General features: G+C 42.5%; 1 protein-coding gene across 1 annotated transcript in view; it reads right to left on the bottom strand.

Annotated features, from left to right (window-relative positions):
- LOC106591118 (serine palmitoyltransferase 3) overlaps nt 1-12,404 on the bottom strand; it is a 103,934-nt gene extending 91,530 nt beyond the window's left edge. The window contains exons 1-2 of the mRNA XM_045710244.1: nt 12,080-12,404; nt 2,238-2,444 (exon numbers count right to left, since the gene is read on the bottom strand). Coding sequence (XP_045566200.1) covers nt 2,238-2,444; nt 12,080-12,190 — 318 coding nt within the window. The 5' untranslated portion in view covers nt 12,191-12,404. The remainder of the gene's footprint in view (nt 1-2,237; nt 2,445-12,079) is intronic.
- Nucleotides 12,405-14,570: the final 2,166 nt, after the last annotated feature.

Here is a 14,570-nt window from a genome sequence, read left to right on the forward strand (position 1 = left end):
AGTCAGAACTAGCAGAGCCCACGCAAGAAAAAACGATTCGTCGGGGCGCTACTATCGATAGGGGCAGCCGTAGGGTCACTATTTGCCCTAGGTACCACTGCCGTCAACGCAGTCAGTCTAGCCACAGTCAAGAGAAATGTTAGGGAGAGAAGATGCCACGTATCCAGCAGCAGATGAAGGCACAGGCCCTTAGGTTGCAACATGTGGGAAAGTCTCTCCAGGACACTATTCTGGTGGTAAACACACACACACACTACTTTCCTGAACAAAACCCTTCTGACTGTAGGAAAGCTAGTAGAGGTCATGAACCATGACTATACCCATGTCCAATTGTTATTGGAGGATTTTCTCCGTGAAGTTAGCTCTTCTATGGACCACTTGGCCATGAATAGAATCCCCTCATATCTAGTGCCCCTCTCAATGGTGCACGACATATTGACCTCAGCTACTACAACCACGACAGGGACACAACAAGTGGAGGTTGTAGGGAATCGATGGTTGGTTAACACACCGTTCGCGTCCGCCACTATGACTTACGAGAGCCATGACTCAACCACCCAATTGAACCTCCCCAACCAGAATGTTTTTGTTAAGGTACCAGAGGGGGCGATTATCCACAGACAATCTCGTTCAATACCAACTTCCCGACGACAGGATAGACACAGTGATTGAAATGCCTGACGCTTTAGCTAAAGCGTCAGGTATTTCAATCTCTGTGTCTATCCCTCATCAATCTACACACAATACCCCACAATGACAAAGCAAAAACAGGTTTTAGACATTTTAGCAAAACAGAAAAACGTTATTTTCATAAGTATAAGTATTTAGACCCTTTGCTATGGGTTTCGAAAGTGAGCTCAGGTGCATCCTGTTTCAATTGACCATCCTTGATGTTTCTACAACTTGATTGAAATCCACCTGCCGTAAACTCAATTATTTGGACAGTTGATTTGGAAAGGCACACACCTGTCTATATAAGCACCCACAGTTGACAGTGTATGTCAGAACAAATAACCAAGCCATGAGGTCGAAGGAGTTGAATATAGAGCTACGAGACAGGATTGTGTCGAGGCACAGATCTGGGGAGGGTACCACCAAATGTCTGCAGCATTGAAGGTCCCCAAGAACACAGTGTCCTCCATCATTCTTAAATGGAAGAAGTTTGGAACCACCAAGAGTCTTCCTAGAGCTGGCCGCCCGGCCAAACTGAGCAATCGGGGGAGAAGGGCCTTGGTCAGATAGGTGAACAAGAACCCAATGGTCACTCTGACAGAGCTCCAGAGTTCCTCTGTGGAGATGGGAGAACCTTCCAGAAGAACAACCATCTCTGCAGCACTCCACCAACCAGGCCTTTATGGTAGAGTGGCCAGACGGAAGCCACTCCTCAGTAAAAGACACTACAGCCTGCTTGGAGTTTGCCAAAAGACACCAAAAGTCTCTCAGACCATGAGAAACAAGATTCTCTGGTCTGATGAAACCAAGATTGAACCCATTGGCCTGAATGCCAAGTGTCACGTCTGGAGGAAACTTGGCACCATCCCCACGGTGAAGCGTGGTGGTGGCAGCATCATTCTGTGGGGATGTTTTTCAGCTGCAGGGACTGGGAGACTAGTCAGGATCGAGGAAAAGATGAACTGAGCAAAAGTACAGAGAGACCCTTGATGAAAACCTGCTCCAGAGCGCACAGGACCTCAGACTGGGGCAAAGGTTCACCTTCCAACAGGCCAACGACCCTAAACACACAGCCAAGACAACGCTGGAGTGGCTTCGGGACAAGTCTCTGAATGTCCTTGAGTGGCCCAGCCAGAACTTGAACCCGATCAAACATCTCTGGAGAGACCTGAAAATAGCTGTGCAGCGACGCTCCCCATCCAACCTGACAGAGCTTGAGAGGATCTGCTGAGAAGAATGGGAGAAACTCCCCAAATACAGATGTGCCCAGCTTGTAGAGTCAAACACAAGAAGACTTGAGGCTGTAATCGCTGCCAAAGGGGCTTCAACAAAGTACTGAGTAAAGGGTCTGAATACATCCAAAACTTGATATTTCCTTTTATTTATATTTTATACATTTCCAAAAATAAAAAAAGTTTTTGCTTTGTCATTATGGGGTATTGTGTGTAGATTGATGAGGGGAAAAAAACAATTTAATCCATTTTAGAATAAGGCTGTAACGTAACAAAATATGGAAAAGTCAAGGGGGTCTGAATACTTTTCGAATGCACTGTACACACACTCACCTTCTGTTCCTCTCTCTCTTTGGCGATGTGGCATTTCTCCAGGCCCACTGCTCTGAGGAAGTCTCTGAAATACCCAAATAGTGTGACGATGCCGAACCCCAGGTATGTCATCACGGCTACGTACATGGGAGCCTGCTCAAAGGATTCTGGTCTCTGAAACCTCTTCTGACAGGAGCGGGGCCCAGCACCATTTTCTGTGCTGTTTTTCTAAGAGGAAAAAGAACAGTCAGGGTAACAACACAGAAACAACAGTTGAAAAATATGGTAAAAAAATGTAGATGGTGTTAAGAGATCGATGGGAGGAGTTGAATGGAGCAGAAGGTCTTGAATAATAACAAGATAACTAATGTCCAAGATAACTAAAATCATAAAAATCGGTCGACCTCTACTCATGATGAACATTTATTTTAACTCAGAACACTAAAGAAAAAATAACAAACAAACGGCCAACAGTTCTGTCAAGTACAGAAAACTAAACAGAACACAACTACCCACAAACCCAGGTGGAAAAAAACCCTACTTAAGTATGATCTCCAATTAGAGACAACGAGGATCAGCTGCCTCTAATTGGAGATCATCCCCCCCAAAAAAACATAGAAATACAACACATAGAAAAACACAAAACACCCCCTGTCACGCCCTGACCTACTCTACTATAGAAAATAACATCTTACTATGGTCAGGACGTGACAACTACTTCCATATTCTTAAATACTCAAATAAGTATTTTACATTCATCAGCTTTATGGTTTCCGATGCTCCTGACAGGTCGATATTTCATTGGGGGCGGGAGTAGAGAATCTAGATCATCTGTTTGGATCATAATTACTGTAATAGTTGGAGCATGTAATCATGTAATAGTTGGAGCTTGTAATCATGTAACAGTTGGAGCATGTAATCATGTAATAGTTGGTGCATGTAATCATGTAATAGTTGGTGCATGTAATCATGTAATAGTTGGAGCATGTAATAGTTGGAGCATGTAATCATGTATTAGTTGGAGCATGTAATCATGTAATAGTTGGAGCATGTAATAGTTGGAGCATGTAATCATGTATTAGTTGGAGCATGTAATAGTTGGTGCATGTAATCATGTAATAGTTGGTGCATGTAATCATGTAATAGTTGGAGCATGTAATCATGTAATAGTTGGAGCATGTAACAGTTGGAGCATGTAATCATGTAATAGTTGGTGCATGTAATCATGTAATAGATGGAGCATGTAATCATGTAATAGATGGAGCATGTAATCATGTAATAGATGGAGCATGTAATCATGTAATAGTTGGAGCATGTAACCATGTAATAGTTGGAGCATGTAACCATGTAATAGTTGGAGCATGTAACCATGTAATAGTTGGAGCATGTAACCATGTAATAGTTGGAGCATGTAACCATGTAATAGTTGGAGCATGTAACCATGTAATAGTTGGAGCATGTAATCATGTAATAGATGGAGCATGTAATCATGTAATAGTTGGAGCATGTAATCATGTAATAGTTGGAGCATGTAATCATGTAATAGTTGGAGCATGTAATCATGTAATCATGTAATAGTTGGAGCATGTAATCATGTAATAGTTGGAGCATGTAATCATGTAATAGATGGAGCATGTAATCATGTAGTAATTGGAGCATGTAATCATGTAATCTCCCGTTGGTAGCGTTTTGAGAAATCTAGCAGTAACCTGCAGGAGCGCGTTAATCTCTGCCTGTTCCCTGAAATCGAGCCGTCGGACTCAAAACATTTTGTAGCGTGAAGTTGTTGGACAGAAGGGTTACCTTCGCTGCATAGCCATATTAACTTGCATGACAATGATTTCTTGTCATAAATCCGTACGAACTAATTATTGTGAACGAAGAGGATGGATGGAGACACCTGTTAGTACACAGGCCTAGCCTTACGTCAGCATGACCTTGATATACAGTCAGCAGTTGTCAGAATGAATGGTGTCTATCTTCATGGTATGCAGGACAGGAATGCTGTCTGTGTTCATGGTATGCAACACAGGAATGGTGTGTGTTTGGATGTGTGCAACTGTGCCACTAAGATATTGGAAGTACTTTTCCTATCGCAGTGTAAAAAAAAAACACAATTAAAATAAAAAACTATTTCAGGTGTAATATTACACTGTAATTCATAAACTGTCTCTCTGCATGAGCACATCAATGTGAATATTACACTGTAATTCATATTTACCACCACCACTACTATCAGCTGTCTCTCTGCATGAGGACATCAATGTGAATATTACACTGTAATTCATATTTACCACCACTACTACAACTATCAGCTGTCTCTCTGCATGAGCACATCAATGTGAATGAATCGTGTTGTTAGTGTCGCTTCTCCTCATTCAAACTGGACATGAATGTAATAATTCCATTTTCATTAAAGCTCTCCTACTGCTGCATGGTAATGAGGGGTGAGCTGGCTCCAGGTTGAAGTTTCAGTCTGTGCAATCCGGGATCCTTGGGATGTCCCTTGTGGAGTTCGTTTTGGCATGGCCCTGTGTGGGCAGTTTGCTCATTTTAGACCAGGGATGGGCAACTTTGTGTAACCGATGTGAAATGGCTAGCTAGTTAGCGGTGGTGCTCGCTAATAGCGTTTCAATCGGTGACGTCACTCGCTCTGAGACTTGAAGTAGGGTTGTTCCCCTTGCGTTGCAAGGGCCGCGGCTTTTGTGGCGCGATGGGTAACGATGCTTCGTGGGGGTGTCAGTTGTTGATGTGTGTAGAGGGTCCCAGGTTCGAGCCCAGGTTGGGACGAGGAAGAGGGACGGAAGCTACACTGTTGCATGGGCAGTTTGCTCATTTTAGACCAGGGATGGGCAACTTTGATGGGAGTGGGGGCCACAAAAAACCCAAACTCAGTGGATCGTGGGTCTGCGTACCCTCGCGAGGAAAAAACTTTAGCGGCCCACTTCGTGGTAGCGAAGACAAGAAGAGAAAAAAAATGTTTTACCTGCAATTTCTGTACATTTTTGCCATGGGGCATAGAGAAAAATAACATTTTAAAGCAAGTTCGCTGCAATTCTACACATTTTGCCATGGGACGGAGAGAATATTCAGCAATTTTATATAATTAATTTAATTCAATTCCACAAATTTTGCCATGAGGTATAGAGAGAGAAAATAGCAGTTTTACAGGCAATTTCCTGCAATTCTACACATTTTGCAATATGGTGAAGGAACATGTTTGCAGTGTTTATTTATTTAATTTTTTTATTTTTAAAATCTTTATTTTAACAGGGAAAACAGACTGAGACCTGGATCTCTTTTACGGCTGTGCCCTGTGTAAACATGTTGACATGTACAGTTTTAGGCATACAGACAAGAACATTTCAAACATACAAAACAAAGACACAATTCAACAGAAACAATCACAGACAACATCATATTGATCCTCCATAACATTTTTGAAATGGGCAAGGGACACCAGAGTGTCTAACTTAAGTTGGATCTGCAGTTTGTTCCATAAATAAGGCGCAAAGGAACTGAAGGCAGTCCTACCCAACTCTGTGGAGACCGCAGGAGTCTCTAATGTAATCCACATCTGTGATCTGGTTTTAAAATGTGTATATCTAGTGGAAATTAATGATGATATATATATGGAGGTAGTTTTAAAAGAAACGCTTTATAAATAAACAAGAGAGCATGTTGCTCTCGCCTCACAGATAGAGAGGCCCAACCCACATGTTGATATAGGATACAGCGATGCGTTTTGTAACTATCACCCGTGATAAACCTGAGTGCACAATGATAAATAGCATCCAGTGGTTTTAATGTGTTTGCCGATGCATGCATATAGATAATATCACCATAATCTAAAACAGACAGAAAAGTAGCCTGCACAATTTGTTTTCTATTTACGGAGGACAGACAAGCCCTGTTTCTGGAAAGGAACCCTATCTTGAATTTGACCTTTTTTCACAATTCAGTAACATGTTTTTTAAAAGAAAGCCTATCATCTAACCATACCCCTAAGTATTTATATGCAGAGACCTGTTTGATTTGAGTACCATCCAAGCTAGTGATTACAAAAGTGTTTCTAACTGAGAGTTTAGACCTAGAAAAAAACATGACATTTGTTTTCTTAGCGTTTAAAACAAGTTTAAGCTGTATAAGAGACCCCTGTATTATCCTAAAATCAGACTCCAACTGCATTAAAGCTTGGTCCGCTAGTTGGAGCAATAGAGTACATCACTGTGTCATCTGCATATAAATGGAATTTACAATATCTGACATCATCACCAATGTTGTTTATATAAAGTGAGAACAATAGTGGGCCAATTATTGAACCCTGAGGGACCCCTTTAAGTAACTGTAAGGAGTCAGACTTGACCCCGTCGACCATGACGGCCTGAGTTCTATCTTTAAGATAGTCATAAAACCATCGGCAGGCATCAGTGCCCACTCCTATAGATGACAGCTTACTCAAAAGGATAGCATGGTCTACAGTGTCAAAAGCTTTTGACAAATCTACAAACAACGCAGCACAGTGCTTTCTATCATCTAAGGCATTTGCAATATCATTTACAACAAGCATAGTGGCCGATGTGGTACTGCGTTTAGATCTAAAACCAGATTGATTGGTGCTAAGAATACTGTTAGCAGAAAGAAAAGACTGTAACTGTTTGTTGACTATAGATTCTAGGATCTTTGCCAGACAAGGGAGCCTAGAGATGGGTCGATAGTTATCCAAATCACTACCGTCACCTCCCTTATGTAATGGCGGAACAAAAGCTGCTTTCCACACCGTAGGGATACTTCCTGTGCTTAATGTTAGATTAAAAATGTGTGTCACTGAACCAGCAATGATAGGCGCAGCACACTTAAGTAAGAACGGGTCTAAATTGTCAGCGCCTAAGGATTTCTTAGTATCAATGGCACACAGGGCAGCTAGAACCTCTGCTTCGGTTATTTTCTGGAAACTAAAAACAGGGTTACCATTTTTCAGAGTAACGGTTGAAAAGCAAGACGAAAAATCAACTAACTGGCCAGTGCCACAATGGACACTTTTCCTTTCAAATAAAAAACCAGCAGAGATAAAATGCTTATTAAAAGCATCACAAATATCATTTTTTTCACTTAGAATACAGGAATCTGAGGTAATTTGCTTAGGAAGAGAAACAGCAGAATTCCCCCGTTTCAGTGAATTAACGGTTTTCCAGAATTTTGCAGGATCTCCTGCAGAATCTGTCATAGCATTAAGGAAGTAATTTGATTTTGCCTTTTTGACAGCTGCAGTACATTTATTTCTCAATTGCCTAAAAAAAAAAACAGCCAATCAGCTGGAGTACCTGTTTTACTCGCCAAGGCCCAGGCCCGATTCTTTTGCAGGAAAAGACCTGACAATTCAGGAGAGAACCAAGAACCGGTTCGGTTTCTTACTCTGTGATTCTTAAGCGGGGCATGTTTATCAGACATAGAGGTAACAATAGAAGAGAAAAAAGCAAGGGCTAAAACCGGGTCCAGAAAGCAGCAAGTGGATAAAAACTCAGAGTGATATAAGTCAAGGGTAAAAGCTTGCTGTGAGAAATGTTTATAATTTCTTTTAGAGATTATACAGGGATCAGAGTGTTTCAGCCTGGTATCTCTAATACAAGCAATAGGGCAGTGATCACTGATATCTTTTGCAAAAACCCCACTGGCTGTGTATTTATGGGGGGTGTTTGTTAGAATAATGTCTAGTAGAGTAGATTTTACTGGGTTCTTAAAGTTGGGACGGGTTGGTTTAGTTATCAGCTGAGTTAGATTTAGCTCAGTACAAATGTCTTTTAATTTATCGGATACTGGTGAAAGCCAATCCAGGTTAAAATCTCCCAAAATCAGTAATTCAGAGTTTGCATAATTAGACAGTATATCAGATAATTTGCATAGAGTACAAGGAGGAGCTGAGGGGGGGGGGGGCGATATACCCCTCCTAGAGTTAAACGAGCATTATTACCAAGTACCAAATTTAAAACTAGACATTCATATTGCTTTGGGACAGAGGTTGATATGGACACAGAAACATTTAAGCATCATTTTACATAAATCGCGATACCACCACCTCTACCAACTCTATCAGCTCTATAAATATTGTACCCAATCAACTGGACATCTGAATCAGGCACAGAATCACACAGCCACGATTCAGATACAACCAATACGTCAACATTTGATTGTGAGACCAACATTTCAATAAAGTCCAACTTTTGTATCAGGCTTCTAGCATTCAAATGAATTATTCCAATGCCATTGATACAGGAATTCATATCAGATGGAGTATCCAAGGTAGCACCTGAAGCTGCACTGGATGAGCAATAAACCATTTTCGAGCTATTGACAGAGCTCAATTTTATGGGGACAAGATTACTACTAACAATACCTCTCCGCATGTGAGTAGTATTCGCAATACGGTGATTGGACAATAATCTAGGAATTGCAGAAAGGTTGTTAACTGTAGTTTGTTCCATATTTGCAATTGAGGGACTAATTAATGAAACTGGGAGAGGAGCATTGAACGTAGTCTGATAGGGGAGCGTACAATCCCAAAAGTCAACCCCCGAAAATACACAACGTCAGGTATCAGAGGCTCTACATGAGGCAAGAGTAAGAGACATGTTGGTGGAGAGGATGCTGGAGCCATACCTGTTAAGATGTAAATTGTCCCGAAGAAATAGACCTGGTCGGTCTGTAAAAGCTGATAGTTATCCACAAATGGAATTCCCATCGTGCAGCAGTATCCCTTAAGCCAGGTGTGTAATTGGCGTATACGACTAAAAACCATATCCGTGTAGCGTGGGGATGGAAATGGACCGGAAACAATATGATTTAATATGATAAGTGATGATCAATGGGACCCACAACGGTCAATAATTCAACCATGCTAACAAATGTATTTAGCCGCCTGCTAGACTAACTTACCAACCTAAAAACCGTGAGCTGTCTGAGTGACTGCTGATGCACAAATACATTTCAAAATTGCACCTTGTGAATTCTATTATTCTAACTGTTAACAGTAAATTGAGACCCCCCCCCCCCGATTGAATTCCTAAAAAGAAAGTCCGCAGGGCCTACAGAAGAGGGGGCCGACAGTTTCCCCATCCCTGTCGAGATGGAGAAGACGGCGGAAGTGGACGCTGATGTGTGCGTGAACAAAATGGCGGGGGTGGGGGAATGAAGGACAATCGAAATATTGTCCAAAAGAATAGAAAACAGAGCAAAGTAACATAGGTCGATGAGAATGTCCCTCATCTTGTATGTTTTTTTGTTAATGAGGAGCAGCTGATTGGTTTACCAATCCTGACGAATCCATTTGATATATACAGTGCATTTGGAAAGTATTCAGACCCCTTGACTTTTTCCACTTTTGTTACGTTACAGCCTTATTCTAAACTTTATTAAATTGTTTTTCCCCCCCTCATCAATAAACCCATAATGACAAAATAAACAGGTTTTTAGAAATGTTTGCTAATTTATTAAATATCACATTTACATAGGTATTCAGACCCTTTACTCAGTACTTTGTTGAAGCACCTTTGACAGCGATTACAGCCTCAAGTCTTCTTGGGTATGACGCTATAAGCTTGGCACACCTGTATTTGGGGAGTTTCTCCCATTCTTTTCTGCAGATCCTCTCAAGCTCTGTCAGGTTGGATTGGGAGCGTCGCTGCACAGCTATTTTCAGGTCTCTCCCGAGATGTTCGATCGGGTTCAAGTCCGGGCTCTGGCTGGGTCACTCAAGGACATTCAGAGACTTGTCCCGATACCCACTCCTGCATTGTCTTGGCTGTGTGCTTAGGGTCGTTGTCCTGTTGGAAGGTGAACCTTCGCCCCAGTCTGAGGTCGTGAGCGCTCTGTAGCAGGTTTTCATCGAGGATCTCTCTGTACTTTGCTCAGTTCATCTTTCCCTTGATCCTGACTAGTCTCCCAGTCCCTGCTGCTGAAAAACATCCTCACAGCAAGATGCTGCCACCACCATGCTTCACCGTAGAGATGGTGCCAGGTTTCCTCCAGACGTGACACTTGGCATTCTGGTTTCATCAGACCAGAGAATCTTGTTTCTCATGGTCTGAGAGTCCTTTAGGTGCCTTTTGGCAAACTCCATGCGGGCTGTCATGTGCCTTTTACTAAGGAGTGGCTTCTGTCTGGCCAATCTACCATAAAATCCTGATTGGTGGAGTGCTGCAGAGATGGTTGTCTTTTAGGAAGTTTCTCCCATCTCCACAGAGGAACTCTAAAGCTCTGTCAGAATTACCATCGGGTTCTTGGTCACCTCCCTGACCAAGGTCCTTCTCCCCCGATTGCTCAGTTTAGCCAGACTGAAGAGTCTTGGTGGTTCCCAACCACTTCTATTTAAGAATGATGGAGGCCACTGTGTTCTTGGGGACCTTCAATGCTGCAGAAATGTTTTGGTACCCTTCCCCAGATCTGTGCCTCGACACAATCCTGTTTCGGAGCTTTACGACCTTATGGCTTGGTTTTTGCTCTGACATGCACTGTCAACTGTGGGACCTTATATATGTAGGTGTGTGCCTTTCCAAATCATGTCTAATGAATTGAATTTACCACAGGTGGACTCCAATCAAGTTGTAGAAACATCTCAAGGAGGATCAATGGGAACAGGATGCACCTGAGCTCAATTTTAAGTCTCATATCAAAGGGTCTGAATACTTATGTAAATAAGGTATTTCTGTTTTTATTTTTAATAAATGAACAAAAATGTCTAAAAATCTGTTTTCGCTACATCATTATGGGGCATTGTGTGTAGATTGATTAATTAAATGAAAATCCTCAGCAATGTTAGAATAAAGCTGTAATAGAACAAAATGTGGAGAAAGTCTGAATACTGTCCAACTGTATCCAAACTGGTGGAGAGAATGCTGGGTAAAGTGAAGCCTGTGAGAGGCCGACCTTGTTTAGATTTTTTTTGGGTTCTTCTGAGGATTGTGGGAAGTCGATGTTGAAGAGATGTAAGATATTCCTGAGTGATTGATGCCCGTCAGCGTTTATCTGTTATTTTGATACGGAGTCTCTCCCTACTCAAGCTAAATTAACAGCAACCTGCAATTAACAGCATTTATGCAATGCAATGAGCATTTATCCCCAAGACCAATGCAGTGTGATCACTTTTGTGTGTTCAAGTGTTTGCAGAAGGGAGAAGCCGAGATGTCCAAGTGGTGGAAAAGATAATGTCATATGTGACATGTCTTTCGAATGCCTCCTCCAGAGCATTTTCATAGCCAGCAGCTGTTAAAAGGGTTGAGGTTTTGAATGGTGCACCTGAAGAGTGCATGGTGATGGATAGGCCTTCACTGCAGAGGTTGCCTTTGACCGGAAGATCCTAACATTTAAAAAAAAAAAAAGGTTAAGAAAAGTGGACTTTATAACCATGGTGATTAAAATGGCACTGCCAAGGTGGAGACAACGTCCAGGAAAATATATATCAATGTGGATACGACGGAGCAAGTGACAAGACATGCCAAATACGTAAAAAAATAAAAATAATTAAATACTTGAGGGCAAATAAATGTGAATTGACTGTTCAGACAAGTAACATGGCCATAAATCAGATATGTAGCTACAGCTAACTAGCTAACGTTAGCTGATTCCAACCACAAGATGGTTTGATGCAAACCTGACCATGCAACCACTGTCAAAATATTACAAAGTGACATGCAAAAATAAAATGGTCAACCTAGCCTACATTGTTACAATGAACTACCGTTGTTGTTGCTTTTTGGTTTTTAATCGCTATTTTCACAGATAAACACTCATGCACAAAAAATTTTTAAGTTAAGTTGCACATTAGAAAAAACTCCATAAATATCTAACCCGCCAATCATTCTACATACCTGTTCCTTATTGTAGTATCCATTTTCTTTACAAATGGCGCTTTTTAAGTTATTCCCGTTCAGTTGTACGTTGAGGTGTTCATTTGGCACAGGGGCTGTAGTTCGACCCATGCCTAGTCAGGAGAATAGATGATATCGACTGAGGGAATATTGGATATTATCGACGTGTTTGTTCCTCATTCCAGCAGCGGTGAGGGAGTGTCAGCCAAGGTAAGAAACCGGTTTGCTCAGCCTTAGGTCATTATATCAACGGTGACTTCCTCTTCTTTAGAGCCCTACCCAGGCCCGATGGTTTCTGCCAAATTTAAGGCTCGGCCCGAAACCCTAAATCATAAATCATTTATTCCTTTTAGTAAATCCATGATCTGCTCCTCTCTGACCTGTCACTTTCTCCCTGCAGCACAGATAGCTATGCATGACTATCGGCGCCTTGATCAGACCGACGGTCCGTTGCGTTTTGGGTTCACCAGAAATACATTCATTTCCAATGGAACGCTGCGTTTGCCTTGAAGCGTTGCGTTGCAGTGTGTTTTGTGTGGTACATATTAGTAAAGATTTGATTAAACCGACAGTGTCATTGCATCAATACTTTCTGCAGTCAAACTTTTTAATTATGCAATGCAACATTTTTACTCTCACCTTCTGCTAGTATTTCTGTAATGTCTAGGCATACAATTTGATTCATATGTTGGATATAAAGTACCAGTCAACAGTTTGGACACACCTTCTCATTCCAGGGTTTTTCTTTCTTTATTTTTTTACTATTTTCTACATTGTATAAGTATTAGTGAAGACATCAACACTATGAAATAACACATATGGAATCATGTAGTTACCCAAAAAAAAGTGTTAATTTGAGAGTCTTCAAAGTAGCAACCCTTTACCTTGAGGACAGCTTTGCACTTTCTCGACCAGCTTTTATTTTACTAGGCAAGTCAGTTAAGAACAAATTCCCCCTCAGGAGACTGAAAAGAGTTGGCATGGGTCCTCAGATCCTCAAAAGATTCTACAGCTCCATCGAGAGCATCCTGACTGGTTGCATCACCTCCTGGTATGCAAAATGTCTCGGCCTTCGACTGCAAGGCACTACAGAGGGTAGTGCGTATGTAACCGATGTGAAATGGCTAGTTAGTTAGCGGTGGTGCGCGCTAATAGCGTTTTAATCGGTGACGTCACTCGCTCTGAGACTTGAAGTAGGGTTTCCCCTTGCGTTGCAAGGGCCGCGGCTTTTGTGGCGCGATGGGTAACGATGCTTCGTGGGGTGTCAGTTGTTGATGTGTGCAAGGGTCCCTGGTTCGAGCCCAGGTTGGGGCGAAGAGAGGGACGGAACCTACACTGTTACACGTACATCACCGGGGCCATGCTTCCTGCCATCCAGGACCTCTATACCAGGCGGTGTCAGAGGAAGGCCCTAAAAATTGTCAAAAACTCCAGCCACCCTAGTCATAGATTGTTCTCTCTGCTACCGCGCGGCAAGTGGTACCGGAACGCCAAGTCTAGGTCCAAAAAGCTTCTAAACAGCTTCTACCCCAAGCTATAAGACTCCTGAACAGCTAACCAAATGTCTACCTAGATTATTTGCATTGAAACCCCCCTCACCCCCACACACACATTTTTACGCTGCTGCTACTCTCTGTTTATTATCTATGCATAGTCACTTTACCTCTACCTACATGTACATATTACCTCAATTACCTTGACTAACCAGTGCCCTTGCACATTGACTCTGTACCGGTACCCCCTGTATATAGTCTCCACATTGACTCTGTACCGGTACCCCCTGTATATAGCCTCCACATTGACTCTGTACCGGTACCCCCTGTATATAGCCTCCACATTGACTCTGTACCGGTACCCCCTGTATATAGCCTCCACATTGACTCTGTACCGGTACCCCCTGTATATAGCCTCCACATTGACTCTGTACCGGTACCCCCCTGTATATAGCCTCCACATTGACTCTGTACCGGTACCCCCCCTGTATATAGCCTCCACATTGACTCTGTACCGGTACCCCCTGTATATAGCCTCCACATTGACTCTGTACCGGTACCCCCCTGTATATAGCCTCCACATTGACTCTGTACCGGTACCCCCTGTATATAGCCTCCACATTGACTCTGTACCGGTACCCCCTGTATATAGCCTCCACATTGACTCTGTACCGGTACCCCCTGTATATAGCCTCCACATTGACTCTGTACCGGTACCCCCTGTATATAGCCTCCACATTGACTCTGTACCGGTACCCCCCTGTATATAGCCTCCACATTGACTCTGTACCGGTACCCCCTGTATATAGCCTCCACATTGACTCTGTACCGGTACCCCCTGTATATAGCCTCCACATTGACTCTGTACCGTAACCCCCTGTATATAGCCTCCACATTGACTCTGTACCGGTACCCCCTGTATATAGCCTCCACATTGACTCTGTACCGGTACCCCCTGTATATAGCCTCCACATTGACTCTGTACCGGTACCCCCTGT

This window comes from Salmo salar, chromosome ssa28 (genome assembly GCF_905237065.1).
Source record: "Salmo salar chromosome ssa28, Ssal_v3.1, whole genome shotgun sequence".
In the NCBI taxonomy this organism is placed as follows: domain Eukaryota; kingdom Metazoa; phylum Chordata; class Actinopteri; order Salmoniformes; family Salmonidae; genus Salmo; species Salmo salar.